Raw genomic sequence first — 20,707 nt, 5'->3', positions numbered from 1 at the left:
CAAATTCACAGGGCAGAATGTTTAGCTCCAACACTGGGAAACAAAAAATCAACAGTCACACAATCAAGAGTTTAATATTCAGTGGCACCACGTAGTGATGTCACTCAGCTGAGCGAGGTAATTCCAGAAATCAGGAGGCAGCTTTAGAGCCACTTAAGCAAGAGCATGTCCTCCCCTCCTCTGAGCAAACCAGGGTCACATGGAACAGCTGAGAAATCCCCGCCTGCTCAGGCAGCACCAGCCTGGGTGAAGCAGGGCACGCCAAGCTCCTGATTTCTGTCTCTGGTCAAAGATTCCCACAGATTACGTGGATGTGACTGGCTGCTTGGGTGAACTTCAGCCTATTTCATGATTAAAGGAAAGCTATTTTTTCAAACACTGAACCTTTTTCAAAGGCTGGAAACATTAAGGTACAGGGAGAAAAGAAACTCACAATTGGGAAATCTTAACTGGGACTTTGAAGTTGTAATACAGATGCTACTATTTAACCTTGAGGGGAAAAAAACCCAGAAACCCATGTTATAGGATTGAACTAAGTTTTGATCTCCTTTGAGATCTTAGAACAAAGCAAAACTAAGAACTCTCTGTGAGTTAAAAGCTAGCATTAGTACATCTTCTCTTTTACATTTACTTATCATTATTTGCATTACAGCATGAAAGTATTTATACGTAATTTCTCTACTTGTCTTTTCCATTAATTTACTAGAGTTTAGTAATGGTACCAAAACATTTTATTCTTAGCTCAAAGGCAACCTGCCAGCAGGAATTGTTGGCATGCTGGGACTGACCCCATTGAAAGCTGTTGCAGCAAAGTACCTCAGATGGATGTGTTAGAGGTCCTGTGGTACCAAAGGCATAGCACAAGGCACACCAACACATATAGAAACAGGATGGAAATGATGCACCAGCTTACTCAGGTGTAACAAAAAAGGGGTAAGTTTGCAATGAAAATATCAGTGCTCATGTGGAATAACTGACTAGACTTGTATGCCTAAGTAAGTTTAGGAGGTAATTACCAAATCCAAAGTGAGACATTTATACAACTTTCAAAGTATGAATGTCAAGAAAACTCTCACACAACCCCTTCAGAGCTTTGCCATTCGTAAGTAGAGCATCACCATTTACCAAAGCTCCATAAGCCCTTCCAAGTTCTGGCATTGCCTATAGGTCCGGCATAGCATCTTGGTTATGCCGGGAACCTTGGTGTTCCTGCCCCAAGCCTGCTCCAGATGTCAAAAGGCATCACTAAATCCCTAGGACAAACCTGACAAGCATCCTGGCAAACCCTGGAAGTACTCTAGGTGTTAGAAAACAGAAGATGCATTTCAATTGAAATACCCATTTTCTTACTGTTTAAATCACTTATAAATATAAAACAGGTTTTCAAATGTTTTAAAGAAAAGTCTTGTGCAAGTAAAAGAGCTTTTTTCTGTATGAAGCTCCTGCTACAACCTAAAGAACCTTTGTGTTCTACGTCCTAATCAAAAAACAAATCTTCAGAAATTTCCTTGCATGTGTAAGCAACACTGGGCATCACTGTAGTCTTGTATTTGAAAATATGCATCTTCCTAAGAGCATTAAGCTTCACACTATGCCAGTTTGGACCACAACATGAGATACTCACTCCAGCACAGAATACACCAACATTATTTTGTATTTGTCAGAAACTAGGTTGCACGTTATAAAATTAAAATTGTGGAAGAAACTAAGTACTGGAGAGCTGGTACTCCAGCTAAGTACTCCACACCTTTGTTTCATGATTCATCCAAAGGATGTCATTAAGAGTGCACAGTTTCATAGTCCCATATAGCAAAATAGCAAAGGAGTGCTAGACAAGTGTTTCAGTAATCTCACCTATGTCTGGATCTAAATAATAGCAAGATAAAATAATAACCACAAATAGAGAACACAAACACAAAATAGTCCATGTTTTATTGCAGTAAAGAAATTATACCCAATCTTAGAAGAAACAGGATTTATATATAGTGTCTGGCCATAAAAAACTGCATGTACAGCTCAAGAAAATAACGTATTACAAAAGGTGACTTTTTGAAAAAAATAAAACACTTTTAAAATGTTGTCTCTCTTGAAAATTCAGAATTTATTTTCATGCTTATGTTTTCTACAAAGAATGAAGTAATCCAAACTAACCCTATTCTGGAGGATAATGAAGCACGTATTAGAACGTTCAAACACCTGCAGAATCAGGCAGCAGTTAAGGCTGACAGTCTCAATTGCTGTTTTAGATGTGGTTGTATCAATTCTGCCAAGAACTACTTATGTGCTTTGTAGAACGTTGCACTCTTGTAAAGCTCCGACAAAAGGCAGCCTATGCTGACTTGCATAACCATCTGTCCAACTTTTTTGCAAATCATCGCCTTATTGCAGTGTCTTGGGTAAAGACGGCTGTTTAAGTTGAGCTGTTTCCTGGATGTTTCCAAGAGCATATGTCTAACAACCATATATACACTACTTCTGTTGCTACATCTCTGATTTCTTGTCTAAGCTAAGCATACTTGATTAACATCAGCGGACTTGATCCCATAAGATAGTAACAATCTACATCTTGTGTAAGTTTACAGACTCTGTAAAAGGCTGAGTGAACTCACATGATCCCTTTTTCAAAGTTACAGATTTTCGTATTAGATGGCACCTGCCTCTTGTCACACAGGTGCAAACTGTCTTAAACACAGTTTTACCCCCTGAAGTTCCTAATCCATTTAAGCATTTTTGATCTAAGACACAAAATGTTCTGAACAAGTCCAAACTAAAACATATCTACTCACTTCTGACAGTCTTTTTACTGAAAACCAAAACTTTTAAAATTTATTCTTTGCTCAGAGACTGTTAATAAATACTTTTTCGAAACGCTGTGTTGATATGTCACCTAGGACAGCAGATCTGATCTAAGACCTAAATCTGAGAATTTGAGAAACAGGGGGGCTGGTCAATCCTGTTCCATAGGGAAAAAGTCTACCCAGCTGCAGCCACTGCTGGGAAAGGCTCATGTGGAAGTATCTAGAAAACAAAACAGATGAAGGAATGGGGCCTGGAGAAGGAAATAAAGGCCCTGAGGCTTCTGGATGTAACTGGAATATTTCTTGCAGACAGAATGACGATGGGAGACAGCAAAGGTCAGCTCACCTGCCCTGGACTGGGCTGACCACTTGACTTGGTGAGGAAAGCTGGAGCTGTTCTAAAATGGCAGAGGGACTCTCTGGCCATTAGGACTGTGTTCCGTGGAAATGCAAGTAAGTCAGTGTTATAGCCATGTGTGGATAAAGGGCTCAATTATCTTTTTATCAGCAAAAGGTGTGATGGTGAATTAAAAAATAAATTAGTCTTAGAACTGTGAAATTACATTAGTCTATTTGTACACACTAGCAGCACTTATTTCAGTATGTGCCTCCACAACACAGATACCCCGAAAAACTTTCTTCTGACTTTAAGAAGGATCATTCACATTCATAAGGAGTCAGAACGTCCTGCTGGCCTTTTAGCAGCATGCTTTTAGCTGAAAATTCCATAACCAATCCAGCTGCTCTTTCCCACTGAGGTAAAAGCAAGTGTAACATTCTGTCCATTTGCACTGACATGAAACAACCTGACTCAAGTGGCTCTTCACAAGGCATTACCATCACCTAACCTTACTGCTATGAAGATTAAAAAGGAGATTAATCTTATTTTTCAAATAGTTCAGTATAAATTAAAAAGCGTGGAAAAAATCACAGAGTGAGAAACTGCAGTCTTTTAGACAATTCTGTATGAACCACGCTAAAGTATGATTTTATTTCATGGAAAACTAACCAAAATAAACTCTTACAGGTCTTTCTAATTAGACATACTCTTGAAAACTATCATATTCCTAGCAAGAAAACCAAGCGCCATTTTATAATTTAACAAAACTGGCTTGTCCTCTACTTACATGCAAGCACAATATTAGAAATAATTTCATAAATACTTTTAAAACTCTTTCCAATGAAAGAAAATTTCTGGTTTGAGACACTGCTTCCATGCAAAAATAAGTAATCTCTAATATGAAATCAATTCTCTCATCCCCCAAAATCTAGATCGGAAATTTCTTTATTCAGCTCACCCCATATTTGTAGCTCAGTTCATCGTCCTAGCAAAAAAGTTGGTAACTTCAAATTGACTGGCAAAGCTGCAATTAATGGGTCCAGTGACTGATTGGCATGTACTGGACCTCTGTGAATTGCAAATTATTTATTTCAAGTTGAATTTCATTTTTATAAAAGACAATCTTGAATACATAACTTAGAATTTGTATATAAAATACTCTGTATTTCTTTTAACTTCAGATTTGAAGTTACCGAACATCTAATTTAACCCCTGTGGAGTCTGGAAGGAAAAGTCATTGCTTCACTGATTTGTAGTTTTGGAGAGAGGAAAAAAAAGGAAAATGCCAAAAATTACAATTAGCATGCAGGATGAGAGAGTCATGGAAATGGAAACAAAAATATTAATCAGCACTGGAAGTAGGAGAGTTTAACAGCATGTTTGAATTCAGAATTATCTACAGCAGACTCCAAAAGCTTGTATAATAATTGTAAACCTCATCCTCTCTCTCAAACTTTTCTTCATCTTTGTAATAAGGCATGGATTCAGTGGTTACTCTACAAGTAGATTCTCCTCTACATGGTGTTCACCAGACTACAGGGTGCAGCCTAGTTGTACACAACCTCAAATTCAATGAAGATCTATATTTAACAGTAGGACAGAAATTAACTCTTTTTGTGAAAAATCATTCTGTTCAGTATGTTTTCTTAAATTTAGATGGACCACATTGTGTCTATGATTTCTCAAAAGAAGAGTGAGAGGTAATGGCACAAAACAGGATTTGTTTTGAAAAAGAAGACAAAATATTCTGGATGTGCACTCAAGATCTACAGATCTCCGTAAACCTTCCTTCACTGTCAGGACAGTAAAATATTCTGTCATCAGATGTTACAAGACTATTTGGAAAAAGAGTAAATAGCTTTCTTTTTTTCTTTGGGTTTCCCTCCACGACTGATGCAAATCCAAGCCTAGGAAAATTTAACTGCTGCTTGGCTTGTATCTGTTGCTGAGGGAAAAAATACAAAAAAGAACTGTTAAAAGAAGAATACTAAGTTGCAGGAAACTTTAATTAACAAAGATAAGAAGTGAAAAGACTATAAATATTTGTAAGTTAATTCCCTGTCTCAAACTATTTTTGCACAGATGTAGCTCCCAGACTGCTAAGACTCAGACCTTTTCAGCCTGGCATTACACAAACACCAAGTGTTGCACAAACACTCACACCACACACTAACAGCACAAGAATTTGTACCAATTTTCCTGGATTTATTTGTCCATCTGAGAATAAATGAATAATTTATAAATAGAAAAAGCAGTATCATAATTCAAGCTTCAGCATAAATAAGTATGGAAACACATTTTTATATACTAAACACTTGTCGACTAATAAACAACATTATTGTACAACTGCTTTCTGTTCCTAGCATGGATAATTACTGAAGTGTAAGAACCACAGGCAAGTATTGCAACAAAGCATGCTGGTTTAGGCTTTTTGTTCAGAATTCTTTCAGTGTCTTCTTTTTAATTCTGATGAAGCATCAATTTTGAAAATGTGAAAATCAGGTTGTCAGCTCAAATAAGGAAAAATATGTTTCATTTACATATGTGCACTTATTCCCATACTTCAAATTAAGCAGAAGAACAGTGTAAGAACTTTGACAAGTTTCTTTTTCTTATACACAGTCTTATCTTGAATGTGAACTCTGTTTCACTGGACTCTCCTGCTTTGAACAAAAATTGTCCCAATATGCAGAATCCTCAGGTGCGATTGGAATACCAGATGCAACTAAATCTTCAAAAGTCAATACTGTAAATTGTGGTTGGTTAGGCTCCATGGACTGTACCTAAAGAAAACACGTATTAGCATAACATGAATCGATAAATATCAATTTTCTTCCTGTAAAATTCTCTGTCCTGTTTAAACTGCGTATTTCTTACTGAAGAAGAAAGAAAACATTCTACATTTGAGACTGATGTCAATTCCCCTACTTTAGGCTATGCAGTAACTATTAGAAGCATGTAACAGGCCACACAGAAAAATAGTTTTTCCTTGAAACACAGTTCACAAAACTGATGGAACAAGGGCTATACAATGCTCCAAGTGGGACAGAATGAGTGTTTAAGTCCAGCAAAAAAGAAAAAACCACCATCAAATGAACTGCACTTCATTCTCCAGCAGATATGATTATTTGAGACAATTGTGTGAGAACAGAGGTGTGCCTATTCGTACTCTTTTCAATACCAGTAGTCACTGAGGTTTTGCATGCTTCTCTCAGACTTCAAATGCTACTTAAAAACTAGTGGTCACAATCAACCAGCAATTCCCCATGTTAAATCCACATTAAATGCAGACTGAGATATTAAGAAATGACAGTGTCATGGTCTCCATGTTAGTTTCATCACTCCAAGAAAAAAATCACATTTCAAAGAAAAAAAAGACTTGGTTTGTTTTTAGGGTGTTTTTTTTTTTTGTTTTTTTTTGAGGACACTACTGTGCAGCCTGCTGTATGCCATCTCCAAATGTAATTGTTTCCAGACAGGAGGGCATATAGTACAGCTTGCATGAATTAAACATAAATATAGCTGATTCTTCTAGATGCGCATTTGCTTGAGTGACATATTCTTAGTGTTTAGTATTTCATAAAATTCAGTAGGGCTCCTCTGCAGTGGTGTTCCTTGGAACATCAGACAAACTGAGTCATTTTCGATGAGCCTGTCTTTATGGCAATACAACCCTCTGGTGTATCAGCCACTCCTCCCAGTTCGTTGTCACCAGCAAACCTGCTGAGGGTGCACTGCACCATCATCCAGTTCATTAATGAAGATGTTACACAGGACTGGACCCAGTATTGATCCCTGGGGTACATCACCAGTAACTGGCCTCCAACCAGACTCTGTACCACTATCACCACACCCTGGGCCCAAATGTTCTAGTTTCCAATACACCTCACTGTCTGCTTACCCACCACTCAGCATTTTTCTAGGAGGATCTTATGAGAGACACTGCCAAATTTAGAAGGTACTAAAATATAGGTAGACAGTTACCCACTGCTCTAACCTCATCTACCAGGTGAGTCATTTCATTGCAGAAGTTTACCAAGTTGGTCAAGCATGACTTTCTCTTGGCAAAGCTATGTTGACTAGTCCTGATGATTTCTTTGTCCTTGCTGCGCCTGGAAATGATTTTCAGAATCAGCTGTTCTGCCACCTTTCCAGCAACCAAGGTGAAGCTGTGAGGCCTGTAATTCCCTGGGTCCTCCTTATTGACAATAAGGTGACATTTGTTTTCTTCCAGTCTTTGGGCACTTCGCCCAGTCCCCGTGATCAACCAAAGATTATTGAGAGAAGCCTTGCGCTGCCACCTGTATGCCATAAATATTCATCAACTTACACCCATCCAGTTTGCTTAAGCATTCCCTGACCTAATCCTCTTCCTTCAAGTGCGCATAGTCCTTGCTCCTTTCCTCTTTCATCCCTGCAACCTGGGATTGCTGACAGTCAGTCTTGCTAATAAAGACTGATGCAAAGGTGGCATTCAGCATCTCAGCTTCTTTCAACATTTGTCTTGTTGAGCAAAACCCTTCCCTTTGGCTTCTTTGCACTTACTGAAGTGCTTCTTGCTGCCTCAGAGATTAGTTGTCCATCTGATCACAGATTAAATTCTATTTGGGCTTTAGCTTTTCTAACTTCATCCCTGGATGCTCAGATAATATTTCTGTATTCTTCTCATGTTACCCATTCTTGCTCCCACCCTCTGTACGCTTCCCTTTCTCTGTCCAAGTTTGGCTAGGAGCTCCCTGTTCATCCATGTAGACCCTCTGGCTTTTTTGCCTGACTTCATATGCAGTGAGATGGAACTCTTTTGAGAGTGGAGGAGGTGATCCTTGAATGTTAAGCAGCTTTCTGAGGCTCAACTTTCCTGTGAGGCCATATCCCACAGGACCCCTCTTTGTCCTTTGAGGAGGAGAAAGTCTGCTCTCCTCATGTTAAGGGTTGTGAGCCGTTCTTGCTGCCCCAGCATCCTAAACTCCACCATCTCGTGCTCTCGGAGCCCTGCAGCCACACACAGATCTGACTCATCATGTTTATTCCTCATCCTGAGTGCAATGGTGTACAGGCACTTCAGAGGCACTCCAGTGTGTTGAGGTCCAGGAAAAGATTTGGGGAATTTATTCATAATTGTGCCTTGTAGACCCTACATCCAAGTAATGGAGGTGACTCAATCCAAGGTAAATTTTGAGGATTTTGTTATCCCTTCCTGTCACATCAATGAAGGTAGGTCAGTAAATAGGGAAAAAACAAAAATGTCTATTCTCCAGTATTTGAGCAGTAAGCTACTTCTAGGAATAAATACAGAGACAACAAAATAGTTTATGCTGCTTGTAGCAACACAGAAAAACTCTTTGTTGTCAATACAGACTGAAAGCAAAAGAGACTGAGCTGTCTCTCACTTTATGTCCTTACACAATGACATGGTGCTGAGACATTCCTGTTCATTGGACATTTTGGAGATGAGGTAAAGCTGCAGGAATGGTGCCTAGAGCCATGAAAGTGACATCACAGACACATACCAAATAAGCCTCTGAGCTAACAGACGTAGCTTGAACTTCAGCACGTGCTTGTCTGAAGGAAGTGTGTCCTGACTGAATTCACCACAACTCTTGTGAAATTTAGCAAGTGATAGACAGAACATACTTTATATCCTACACAGGATTTATAAAGAATTTTAAACTCAGCCATCTTTTATTGAGACTTGCCTCAGACAAATGTCTAGATCTAGGTTAAGAGCACAGATAAATGTTCTGTTTCTTCAAGCATATAGCAGTCACTAGCATTTTGATAAGGCTCTTGACACTAGAGATTTTTAATTACAGTAAATTGACAAAACAATCGGTCTTTCCTGGGAATTGCAGGTACATGCTATCATTTTGTGAAGAAAGCTGAAAATAGATGTTCTGCAAGCAGGCCATAATGAATTACTCCTGTGATTGCAGAGAGGGAACAGACACAAACACTGACATCCTGAAACAACTGGGTAACATTTACACACACATTAAGCTACAATGACAACTTTTTCTTTCAACATATCCAGCAATAAATAGAATCCTTCTTATGGTTCTTTTACTAAGAGAGAAGGCAACATTCATTTCCTCCATGTTCCTGTTAGAAGGCAGCCTAAAAAGGCACAGTGCAATAGTACATAAATTTTCACTTAATTTCCTTACTGGGGAGTCTCAGAATGCTCTCTTGTCCTGCTTAAAATGACCTTTCTTCATTGAATTGAGATAATGAAATTTAGGTAATCATAAATTTAGTCAGTGGACAAGTAAGCCTTTGAGACTCCTCTTGATTCCAAGACTTTTCATCATAACCTTTGATATCACAGAAAGAATAGTCATGATAAGTTTAAGGTATGTGACCATGATGAAGGTCAATACTTAAAAATCCTAGATTTCTGCCGAATACTTAGGTAATTGTCCTTTGAAATAACGTCCACCTTCTTTTCACCTCAGACTTACAGTTATCAGTATTCCTGTCAGAAGGACAATATGCAACCCCACCAGGAACTTAAGTATGTCCTGTCAAACAGAATGCATGTAATTTCTTTAAAAATATTTGTCCACTGATTTATCACAGTAAATCCTCAAAAGCAGTTTAATACCTCTTTTCTCAGTCTAACCAATACTAGTGAAAAGGCCTGCCTCCCTTTTTTATCCATGAACATAGACTTTGTTACCATGATAGACAAGTGTGCATTATCACTTTCCTGCTTTTATCCATTCCTATAACTAATTTTTTTTTTCTAGTTCCTGGTAAAATCTTTGTATCTAAATTACAGAAGACAACTAACCCATTTTCTCGTGAGCAACTGGAACACCAGAGAAAGATCCGGCAATTTGTCACACTCTCCTTTGCTGACTGTCTGGCTGTTTTGGCTACAACTTGCCAGTCTGCCTCTCCCTTAAATTTGACTTCTATTGCTATTTTCATGACTGAGGTCTTTTTTAAATTACACAGAAAATCCTGAAAAGCTTTTAAGTAGCTTTGCTCTTTCTCTCAATAGAGACACCACATGGAACGAAGACTAACACTGCTGTTCTTCCCATCTGTTGGTTGTTGCTGCTTGTCTCAGGGGTTATCTTGTCGTAATGGTATTTGAGCGATGGATCTGCTCTGGGATACATACACTGACAGTCCCCCACTAAAATCAGCTTGGTGAGGTGTCATGCAAGTTTAGCAGTCCAGATTGGTTCACTGTTTCCATTTCCCTCTGTGAAAACCATCTTTCCCACATGAGTACTAGCAGGCTGTGACAAAAATCACTTAATCTTCTCTTGAATGAACACACTGAATACATGCATTACAGACTTGACATTATCTGCTGCGGTCCTCTGAAACTATTTCTCCCTCCCAGATTTTTCCTGAAATAGGCATAAGAGAGCTAGGGGAAACAGTTCAGTAATACTGCTTGGTTCTGTTTAATACTGTGCCTAAGGTAAGTCTTCTTCTTGGCCCTATACATGAGATAACACACTTTCAGCTACATCATAAGTTTACATTCAAGTGATCACCAAGACATGAAACTATTTCACAATTTCTTACATCAGAATTATTCTGTACAAATCCCTCCTGTTTCCCAAGCGCCACTGCAACATGATGATGGTCATCCAAGCGCGTTTCCTAGTAAAGATGAAAAATGGCAATGTAAATGCATTTTCTTTACTCTGTTTTTGGAGTACCGACTATATAAATACTTAGAATATGGTTCATAACAATAGCAGAGCATAATTTAAAATACTTTAAAATAATGACATTCAAAAAACAATAGTACTTTTTAGGAGTTTTGTTGGCGAGCTCGATGCAGATACATTAAAATGTTCACAGGGCTGAGGACTGGTTACTATGGGTTACCATCACCTTATCCACTTGTAGATATTTACATTCAAGTTTGTCACCCGAGCTTTCCTTTACCAGTCCCTTTTAAGTCCCAAACTACATCTTAGCTATCCTTTTCCAGTGAGATGAACTGTGAACTTCTGGAAGGTATTCTGAAAAACAGCATCAGTGTAAACTTAAACCAATGACTCTGTCTCCCTTCTTGGCTTCACACAGCATGTGAGACCCCAACTTTAAACTCCTGACACAGCAGTCTGAGAACTGTGATGTGTAAATATGAATCAATATTTTTAGACTTATAACTATATATTTAGTAATATAGTTTTTACCTATTTATTAGGTTTTTTTTTGAAAGTGTTTTCTTCTAGAAAGGCTAAGAATTCATCCTAAACAATTTCAGGAAAAAGAACCCCAAAGACTTTTATATACTGTTTCAGAACAATGCTTATTCTATAGCCAAGCCATAATTTCATTGACTTTAAAAAATATATATATATAAAGGGAGGAAATACATTTTTCCCTGCTTCTTTATCCAAAAGTTTTCACTTAATTTATGCACACTTTTTAAAGTAGAAATCAAGAATACCAAGAATGTTACCTAGGAAAGTGATCAATTTCAATATTGCCATTAATCTGAAAATCAGAAAATCATTGGGATATTATCCTTGGATGTAAGACTGAATCTCCAATTTTGGCTTCCTTGGGAAATATTCTAATGGCAGTATATCATAATATAAAGAAAGCACCATGATCTCCTCCTATTTCCCCTGACAGGTTGTTGGTTCCCTCGTTTTTCTCCCCTTTTAATCTACACAAAATGATGTCTTTTAGAACAATGGTGTCAGTCCACATCAGGCGTCTCTATAGTCCATCTAATATATAGACTTTTCAAAGACTTCAGTTGCTAGGATACCATTTCAGTGATTCCCAAACAGCCCTGTATATACATAAAAAAAAAAAAAAAAATTGCCAAGCTGCTCAGCTGAGATCTACTCAGCCCAGCTCAGCCAAGGCAGCAGCTGCTCCATTCATGTGTAGCACCAGTTCAACTGTAAAACTGGGGGACTTTTCTGGCAAACATGGGTGCCTTGGTGGAGAGGTGCTGGTGAGGAAATAGAACTGTGCTTTTACTTTGATCTCTTCAGCACCAAAACTGTGCCTATTTGACAGCTTTAGCAGTCAGAATTTTATAACCCTCACCTACTTCAAAAAAACCCTATCAAGCTCATGTTGTCATACCTTTCTGCAAAGTGCTAGTAAGAAAATGAATATTTCAATTCTGTCTAGATTAAGAAAAATATTTAATATAAGAAACACTAACAAACCTACAGCATAAGCAATACTTTACATGACTGCAAGAGCTATAAATGTATTTCCTATTAAGTATTTTACTGGGTTTTCCTCTCCTTTACTAGAGTACAAAACTGAAAATTAGTCAAGCATAAAGAATGCTACCTCAGAGATAAACACTTGTACTCAGTGTGCACATTCCTGTAACTTCCTCAAAAATAAGAAAGACTATGAATATTAGATGCTTGATCAGGTGTTGCTAAACCATTTCTATAGTTCTGGGGTGGAGTGTTTTGTGTTTTTCTAGATGGAAAAATTACTACATCCCCATTTTAATTACTTCATTTTCCACCCTTCTTTCCTTTTTTTTTGCATTTTCCAAGAGGTCAAAGACATATCAGAACAGAGAGCACAGTACAGCACATTCAGCAGTGGCTTACACCTGTAATCAGAAGTCTGCAAACAGCTTTAAGCACAGAATTTTCTTTTTGTGAAGTCAACTTATATTACTACTTGTTTGTGCAACTAAAAACATATTATAGGTAGTATTTTACATACTGTTAGCAAAATATTTTTTCCGTTCAAAGCTGCATTTAACAGGCAGTGACTGTTTAAATAGACCTTCCCTGCAGAGACCCTGCCCAATGAACAAAAAAGGTTCCATTTCATTTATTTCATGTATCCTCTGTGATCACAAAAGAGTTTTCAGCATCTTACAATAAAACATAACAAACTATGCCCTTCACCTATCTTTGCTGTTTCAGAGCAATGTAAATCCAAATGAAATACAGAAAGGAACATCTTTCCTGGCCTTCACTAGTGGCCAGCAAAACTTTATGCTATGGAATTAATGAAACATAGTGAAACTATAAAAAACAGTGGATCAACTTGCTTCCCTGGAGATATCGCTATACCAGCTTATAAAATTAATATTTTAAATGGCAATAGATGATTAAACAAAAAGAGGACAATCATACAGAATTCCTTCAAGGTAAAGAGTTTGTTTTGTTAAGATTCCTCTCTAAAAACCAGAAAACATGGAATGGACCAAAATTTGTTTTTACCTGCACAGAACGAAAGCCTTACTAGAGCACACAGAGATTTACAATGATTGCATTTCAAAGACTCAGCAGAATGATGTGTCTGGAATTCAAATCATTACGAATTCACTCAACAACAGACGGCTTATGAGGAAACTGTACCTTCCCAGCCAGCAGAATTGATTGATGAGTGAATCCAGTTGGATTAGCTAGTCTTAGAAATATGTTTCTATTCTTATTTATTCCTAGCAATGCAACAGGATTAACTTCTCTTACTGAAGGTGAAAGATGCCAACTACAGTTGCACACCAGCAATTACTAAATATGTTTCAAATTGACCCAGCTAATCTCTCTTTGAAATTCATGTTCTGGAAGTAATCTACTTGCATATAAACATATCAAGCAAATATTTGTTGTGAAAAAATGCAAAAAATTATTTGTGCAACAGTAGTCCTGCTAGGTGATTCTTAATCCCAGACTGAAGTTTAGGATAAATCATATGCTTCCTTTATAAAATAGTTGTATCCAAAATTGAGGTAGATACCAAAACAGAAATATCATATGTCTCATTTAAGATTCTTCTTTAATACTGATTGCAGTAAGTGCTATCCAGTTATTCTTCCTGATCAGCTGTACACAACTGGGACCAATAAAAAAGGGTCATGAACACATTTAACATTTTGCAAATCGGTAACTAGGAATTTTTTTCCATAGAGTCACAGAACAGCTTACATTGGAAGGGACCTCAAAAATCATCTCATTCCAACTCCCTTGCCTTGGACATGGACATGTTCCACTAGACCACCTAGCTCAAGGCTCCATCCAATCTGGCCCTCCAAGGATGGGCCATCCACAAGTTCTCTGGGAAACCTGTTCCTGTGCCAATATATGTTCCAGTGCCAATATATTTTTCCATATAAAAGATCTACTACAAATCTATCTTATAAACTTATGTTGATCTCTTTAAGTGACAGAACTTGTCGTAACTGTCTTCAATCGACTTCTTTTTTTTTAACTAAAATTTACTACTTCACTCTCATCGTAGTTGAACATAGTAGGCAGCTCATACCACACAGCCTCCTCACTGGCAGGGCACTATGAGACACTGGAGTCCTTGACTTTGTTTCAGTGTGTTATCAGCACTATTCTCATCCTAATTTCAAAACACAGCACTATGACAGCTACTAAGAAGAAAATTAACTGTACTGGAGATGAAACTAGGACAATTACCCAAGTTTATTTTCTTCAAAGGAAACAAATGGAGCATATAGAATTACCCATAATGATCATCATCATCAAGACTCCATCCTAAATCAACACCCTGACAAAATGCTGTTATCACTCTTCACTGGGCTAGCTGTCTTTTAGTTATTACTAAACAAAGCCACCTTTTTAAAATGAGGAAAGTGTGCACTATCTATATGAATAAAGCATATTCAACACATATAGCAGACATATCTTAAAATTAAATTGATGCTTTTAAATGAAGCCTTCTTTTCCTCCAACTCCTGAAACAGCTGAAGGGAATCTGTGTAGCAATCTCTAGAGTACTGTATGAAAACAAGACCCTAAAGCTAAATCCTTCCATCAAGATCAAACAAGAAGAAGCTGCTTCTGAGCAACTTCCTTCCATTCAAGCCAGAAAACAGGGGGAGTGAAGGAGGGCAAAGATGCTCCAAGCAAAACTGAACCCTTGGTGAAAGGACAACAAACAGCCAACTACATAACAAAGTAGTTAATTCAGTATTTACAATCAAATAAGAGAAATGTTTTTGCACTGCTCACAGAAAATTCTGTCACCAGTTAGAATTGGCTTTGCTCTGACTGTGAACAGTTACAGGGGGTCTGAATATTGTCAACTTTGACTTGTTCTGACTCATTAGTATTCCTCTTGACCTTTTCGTCATGACAAGTATTAGGTGGATCTTTCACTGGTTTTTATGAATTTAAAGTTGTCTTTTTCATATTACAAGATACTTTCTGAAGGCGATTTCAGAATATTTTGTGTAATTTAAATGGATAAAATCTCCTTTAATTCTCCCTTCTAGTTTTATTAAATTAGGTTTTCTTTAAAACTGAAATGAGACAAAATATGTGATAATTGAATTTTACACAGTCTTGCTCTCTTTGATCATCTCCTTTCACTAAGATATAGGCAGTTCTGAAAAGTAAAAGTGAAGTCATTATATTTTTTTCTTTGATAGAAAAAGCTCCCTCAAGCAAACTTAGCACAACAGGGAACCTAAGAGAAAGACTGTCAGTAACATGCAGTCTTACAGGTGACTTAATGTCTGCTCTTGGGTGACTCTTTCAGATCTCTCAAAATCAGTGTTTTCAACTAAAAAGTTATTTTAAAAATCTGATGAAACAAAAAAAGATTTTTTTAAGTAAGAAAACAAACGCAAAATTAAAAGAAACTTGGGAAGAGATAGAAAAGTAAAGCGATGCTTAATTTTAGACTCTCCAGAGATCGGTAACTGAAAAACATTTTATTTTTTTTATTTTAATGAATGTTAATATTTAAATGAAATTATATGCCAATTGAACTTGTATTTAAAGGAAACTTGACATTAAGTTCTTTCTTTGAAATACTAGAATCTGCCCCATTATAATGCTGCACTCCTAGGAAGCAGGAGGGCAAGCGTGCAAGTGGAGACATTCCTCAGACAAGAATTGCATGAACCTTCTGGCAGCAATTACCAAGTAATAAGGAAAATTCAAAGAATTAGAAAGCATTTAAGTATTACAAGGAGCTATCTACATCATCATCTTCAGGCTGTTTCTGTCAATCAACCACAGGCACGTCAAAGACCAAAACTGGGAGTTCCAGAATTCATTTAAGAGAGGTAGATGTTCCCTTGGCCATGGTACACTGCAGTTATACAGAAAGCATTCTGGTACGAGATGTGCCACAGGCTTTCCCAATAACTCCTTTTGCCAGTGTAACTCCAACTAGTGAATTTCATGACATACTGATATTGCCATACTATACAGAAATTGAGTAAGAGGACTGATTTAGTATGCATAGACTTGTAAAATAACACAAAACCAGAAGTGGATAGGTATGCTGAATGGAATGAACTGTGAAGGTACAAACTTGTACTCTGAAGTTAAATATTACTGGAACATTCATTCTTTCATACCACATGCACAGGGTACATGTAGCTTGTATACTAAAGAAAATAAGCATACAGCAGAAATCTGTCATTTAGACAGCTCTATTGGAACAGCTCTCTCCAACAATATAGGTATTTTCAAAATGAAAATACGTATTTGAAACTGAATAATCTTATTGAAAAGCGCACTTGACAGTTTGTTCCATTTTTTGCCCTGTTTAAAGTGGTTGAATGAACATACCTCTGGGGGGTAGAGAAATGGGATTATAATTTAATTTTTTTTTAAAGCTTGGTTTTTTAGGTAATTAAATAATTCGACATTATTGTGAATCAGAATCATTTAGGCTGGAAAACACCTTTAAGACCAGCAAGTCCAACTGTTAACCCAGCACTGCCAGGTCCACCAGTAAATCACGTCCCTATCAGTTCTTTCCCTATGTATCCTTTAAACTACATGAAATGACACTGATAATTTCTTACCAAATCTGAAAGGATAGATGTTTTAGTGATAAGCCCCAATAACTTTGAAGAAGGAAAACAAAAGCCCAAACTCCAAGACTCAGTTAGACTATTGAGGCCAAACTAATCTTCCATTAAGCAATTTTTTTCATCTGTCCATTCCCAGAGACAGCAGCTAATTCACACTCACAAAAACACATTTCTTGTGTGGACAAGAAGTTCCAAAGGAGCTGAAGACACCTCCTCCATTTCGGACATCTAACATAAACACTAACGGGGTTAGTTAATCACTAGTCCCACTCTAGACCAACTGATGAAGAACTTTAAAATCTTAGTCCTGTTCAAGAAATCAGGTCCGAATATATTTCTGTGAACTTCCTGCATACCTTAGGACGACTTTCTCAGAGTGCAGGAAATATATTCCAGAAACAGGAAAAATATAAATATACATTATAAAGAATGTATCTATGGGGTGTTCTTGCAATCATCAAAAATACTTTAAAATGCTGCAGATTTATATCCTAAATTTTGAATAATCTAGGCTCAGTGGGGTTATACAGAACAAAGGTATGAAACTGCACTTAAAAAAAAAATCAAATATGCAATGCAACCATAAGGAGTTGAGACTGCTTATCACTAGTGAAAACATATTCTTTACCTCAAATGTCCACTCCTCTTCTTTTTCTCCATCTAGAAGCATTTTTGTCTCCTTATACACCTTCCCTATTTCCAGTTGCAATGGAGACACATTAAATTCAATTCGTTGCAAGTTAAAGCCAATTCCAACTCCAATAGCCTTTAAGAAGCTTTCCTTTAAGGCCTAGAAGACACAATAAAGGTATTTTATTTATACTGGCTGTTTTCAAACAGTTCTATAAACATTACTTCTGAGTACACATTGTAGACAAAATAAATTTAAGACTCATACTACTGTAAATGTGAGAAAAAGTTATCAGCATTGTATTTACCCAGCCTAACTTGCTGCATTAAATGCAAATGAAATTACTCAATGGCACATACAGATATGAACCCTTTACCTTTTTCTGGCTATGTGTTTAAAGGTAGTAATAAATCCTACTCTACTATGGTTATCAAAATTATTCTGATATTAAAATAATCATTGAAATCTTAAGCCCAAGAATATCTTCACATGAAATGGTATCAGGTAGCACGAGGGAAGTTTAGATTGGATAACGGGAGAAACTTCTTCATCAAATGGCTTTTTAAGCAGTGGAACAGGCTGCCTAGGGAAGTGGTTGAGTCACAAACCCGGAAATTCTTTAAAATATGGGTAGAGATGGTGCTTAGGGACATAGTTTAGTGGTGGGTTTGATGATCTTAGATGTCTTTTCCAATCTAAACCATTCTATGATTCTATGCAACTACAAAATGATTACATTTTTACTATAATGAAAATAATAAAATATATCAGAAAAGAATGTGCACGTTTGCAGACTTTAAACAGGAAAAGAAGTATTACCCAGTGCCGATAAAACATATCCAGCTGCATCCATTCATTACTCATAGACTTGATTACATCCCACTCTGCTTCAGTAAACTGTCGCTTCATTATGTGAAAGAAATTTGGAATTGAGCTACTACCTATAAATCAGACAGAGATATTTACAGAAATTTTAACAGAGTAGTAATAATAAGCAAATGGATTACTTCACATTATTGCTCTAGAAAAATCTCATAAGAACCAAAATTTATGAACCAACTCTGCTCCACAATTTGAATTTATACAGCCTCAAAGCAGTGAGCTCATGACTGTTCAGGACACAGTGTTTCCAGCATTCTCTAAAAGGCAAAGTACTTAACCAATGCTGATTTTATATAAATATAAAAAAATTGTATTCTACTACTCAAGTAGCATATACAGTCTCTGGCATCTGACAGCTTGATCTAGTAACATTTTATAAAACAGCATGCTGTTTGTCAAAATTTATCAAGCTATTCTGCCTCCTGCCCTTGGATTCTGGGATACAAAAGAAACACTTTTTTTAAGCACTTGTAGAAGCATAGTCTTCCAAATTTATCACACACATATTAAGCTCTTTCGATTGGATTTACTCTGGAAGAAAAATGGAAGTAGAGAGGTGTCCATAGTAACTGTAAGAAATATACCAAGGGGGAAAAAAAACCCCCAAAAACCCAGCCTCAAACTACCAAACCTTAAATTCCTTAGATTACATTTAAGCTTCGTCTAAAAATAAGCACAGCTGTGTGGCACTTCAGCAGCTCTTCAGTGGCTACACCACTTTTCCCCACTAGTCTGCATTTACCTTGTTGACAACCCTACAGAGTGTGTGGTTATATTGATCAATGGCACTTCTACAGTACACTGAAATCTATGCACCTTGTAACAAGCTTGGTTTCCCATAGCCTATATTAATCAGCATCCCATGCAAGCATCCAAGGCCAATTGGGCCTACAGGTGGCTAAAGAGACAATGGCAGAAAACAACTTATTTTCTTTACTAGGGATAGTAAAATTCTGAATAGAACATATTGAGACAATTTCTTTGATAGGTTATTCAGTGTTCTCACTAAAATAAAACATTACTCATATTTAAACCAAAACACTTTCCCCCTCCCAATACCACACTACTTTGAAGAACCCATTCACTAAATAATTGCTTAAGATGCAGATTCTAACTGTAGCTGTGCCAGTAATTCTTTGAGTTGACTGGGCAAGGAACTTTACTTCTCTATGCTCATGTTCCCCATTTTAAACAAGGGTAAAGCCATTAAGCCTTCTCTGTAAAGTGATTATTGTCTACAGATATCTAAGCGCTAAATAAAAACAGGTATTAGCAGCAGTAATAACTGATCTGAACAAACTGATGTTACACTAAAGCACACATTCAGGTTTTCTCACAATTTCCAAACTGTACTACAAAGTGTTATCTGACATACACATCCCACAAGACATGGCAGTGACATTTCAGAGATGCCCTCAATTGCATTTTTAAAGTGAAGAGAACATCTTTAGACAGAAATTTTGTAGACAGTTGCAGGACTAAGCTAATAGAATGATCCAGAACAATCTAAAGACAGGACTAACTTCCCTCTGGAGAAAATAACAGTAAAAGAAAAAAGCAACCACAATGTTAAGTATGCTTTGATGAATTATTGAGGCAAATGCCATATCCATCTACTTACACAATGCAAGTTCCCTGAAGCAATGAAAAATAACAATGAAAAGTAACAATGAAAAATTGAACTTGGAGAAAGGTATTTTCTTTCCCCTCTGTGTTTATATAGCCCATTTTACAATAAAATAACTACATTAATACCTGCTCTAAACAAATCCACTTTTCTTTTCCCCCCCTTTCTCTCTTTTCTTGAATATTTAATATGACAGTATAGAGGCTCCAGTCTGTTCTTGTGATTCAAAATATTTTAGAATATCTTGGTGTACCCTTTCTCCTCCATTACTTCCAGAGAGTTCTCCTCCTTTCAGTAGCCCAGGACAACCAGAAAAAACCACCCAAGACTATTCACACTATGCTACCTTCAGCACACAGAGGCATATAAAGGCTCCTGCACTGTCAGTCCTGCCATCCCAACTTAACCACATGTGGTGAATACACTCGATACTTAAACCATTTAGTACACCAAGTGCCTATCAATCCCATATGCTACTGCTTTTCCCCTCATTGTTCAACCCTTTTCTTGTCCTAGGTTTCTTCAACCATTCAGCTACCCTTCTCAACACTCATGCTCAAATTCATGCAGTACTTTCCCCTCCACTCCCACTGTCTGTCGTATTCCTCCTCTGAAAAGCTCAGGCAGCACTTTGTCCTTAAGTGCACTTCCTCCCTGT

General features: G+C 37.2%; 1 protein-coding gene across 4 annotated transcripts in view; it reads right to left on the bottom strand.

Moving 5' to 3' along the window:
- The window catches only part of AASDHPPT (aminoadipate-semialdehyde dehydrogenase-phosphopantetheinyl transferase), a 41,968-nt gene that overhangs the window by 8,780 nt on the left and 12,481 nt on the right, over window positions 1-20,707 (bottom strand). For 2 of the 4 annotated variants that reach the window (XM_048294690.1, XM_048294687.1), the window contains exons 3-6: window positions 18,360-18,481; window positions 17,538-17,699; window positions 10,681-10,758; window positions 1,916-5,921 (exon numbers count right to left, since the gene is read on the bottom strand). In XM_048294690.1, the coding sequence (XP_048150647.1) occupies window positions 5,763-5,921; window positions 10,681-10,758; window positions 17,538-17,699; window positions 18,360-18,481 (521 nt within the window). In that variant the 3' untranslated portion in view covers window positions 1,916-5,762. Of the gene's footprint in view, window positions 1-1,915; window positions 5,922-10,680; window positions 10,759-17,537; window positions 17,700-18,359; window positions 18,482-20,707 lie in introns of those variants that run through there. The other 2 variants (XM_048294689.1, XM_048294688.1) reach the window with 1 other exon arrangement.

The sequence above is a fragment of the Corvus hawaiiensis genome, chromosome 2 (genome assembly GCF_020740725.1).
Source record: "Corvus hawaiiensis isolate bCorHaw1 chromosome 2, bCorHaw1.pri.cur, whole genome shotgun sequence".
Lineage (NCBI taxonomy): Eukaryota > Metazoa > Chordata > Aves > Passeriformes > Corvidae > Corvus > Corvus hawaiiensis.
Note: the sequence above shows the minus strand (reverse complement) of the source record. Positions and strands in the feature narration are given on the sequence as shown.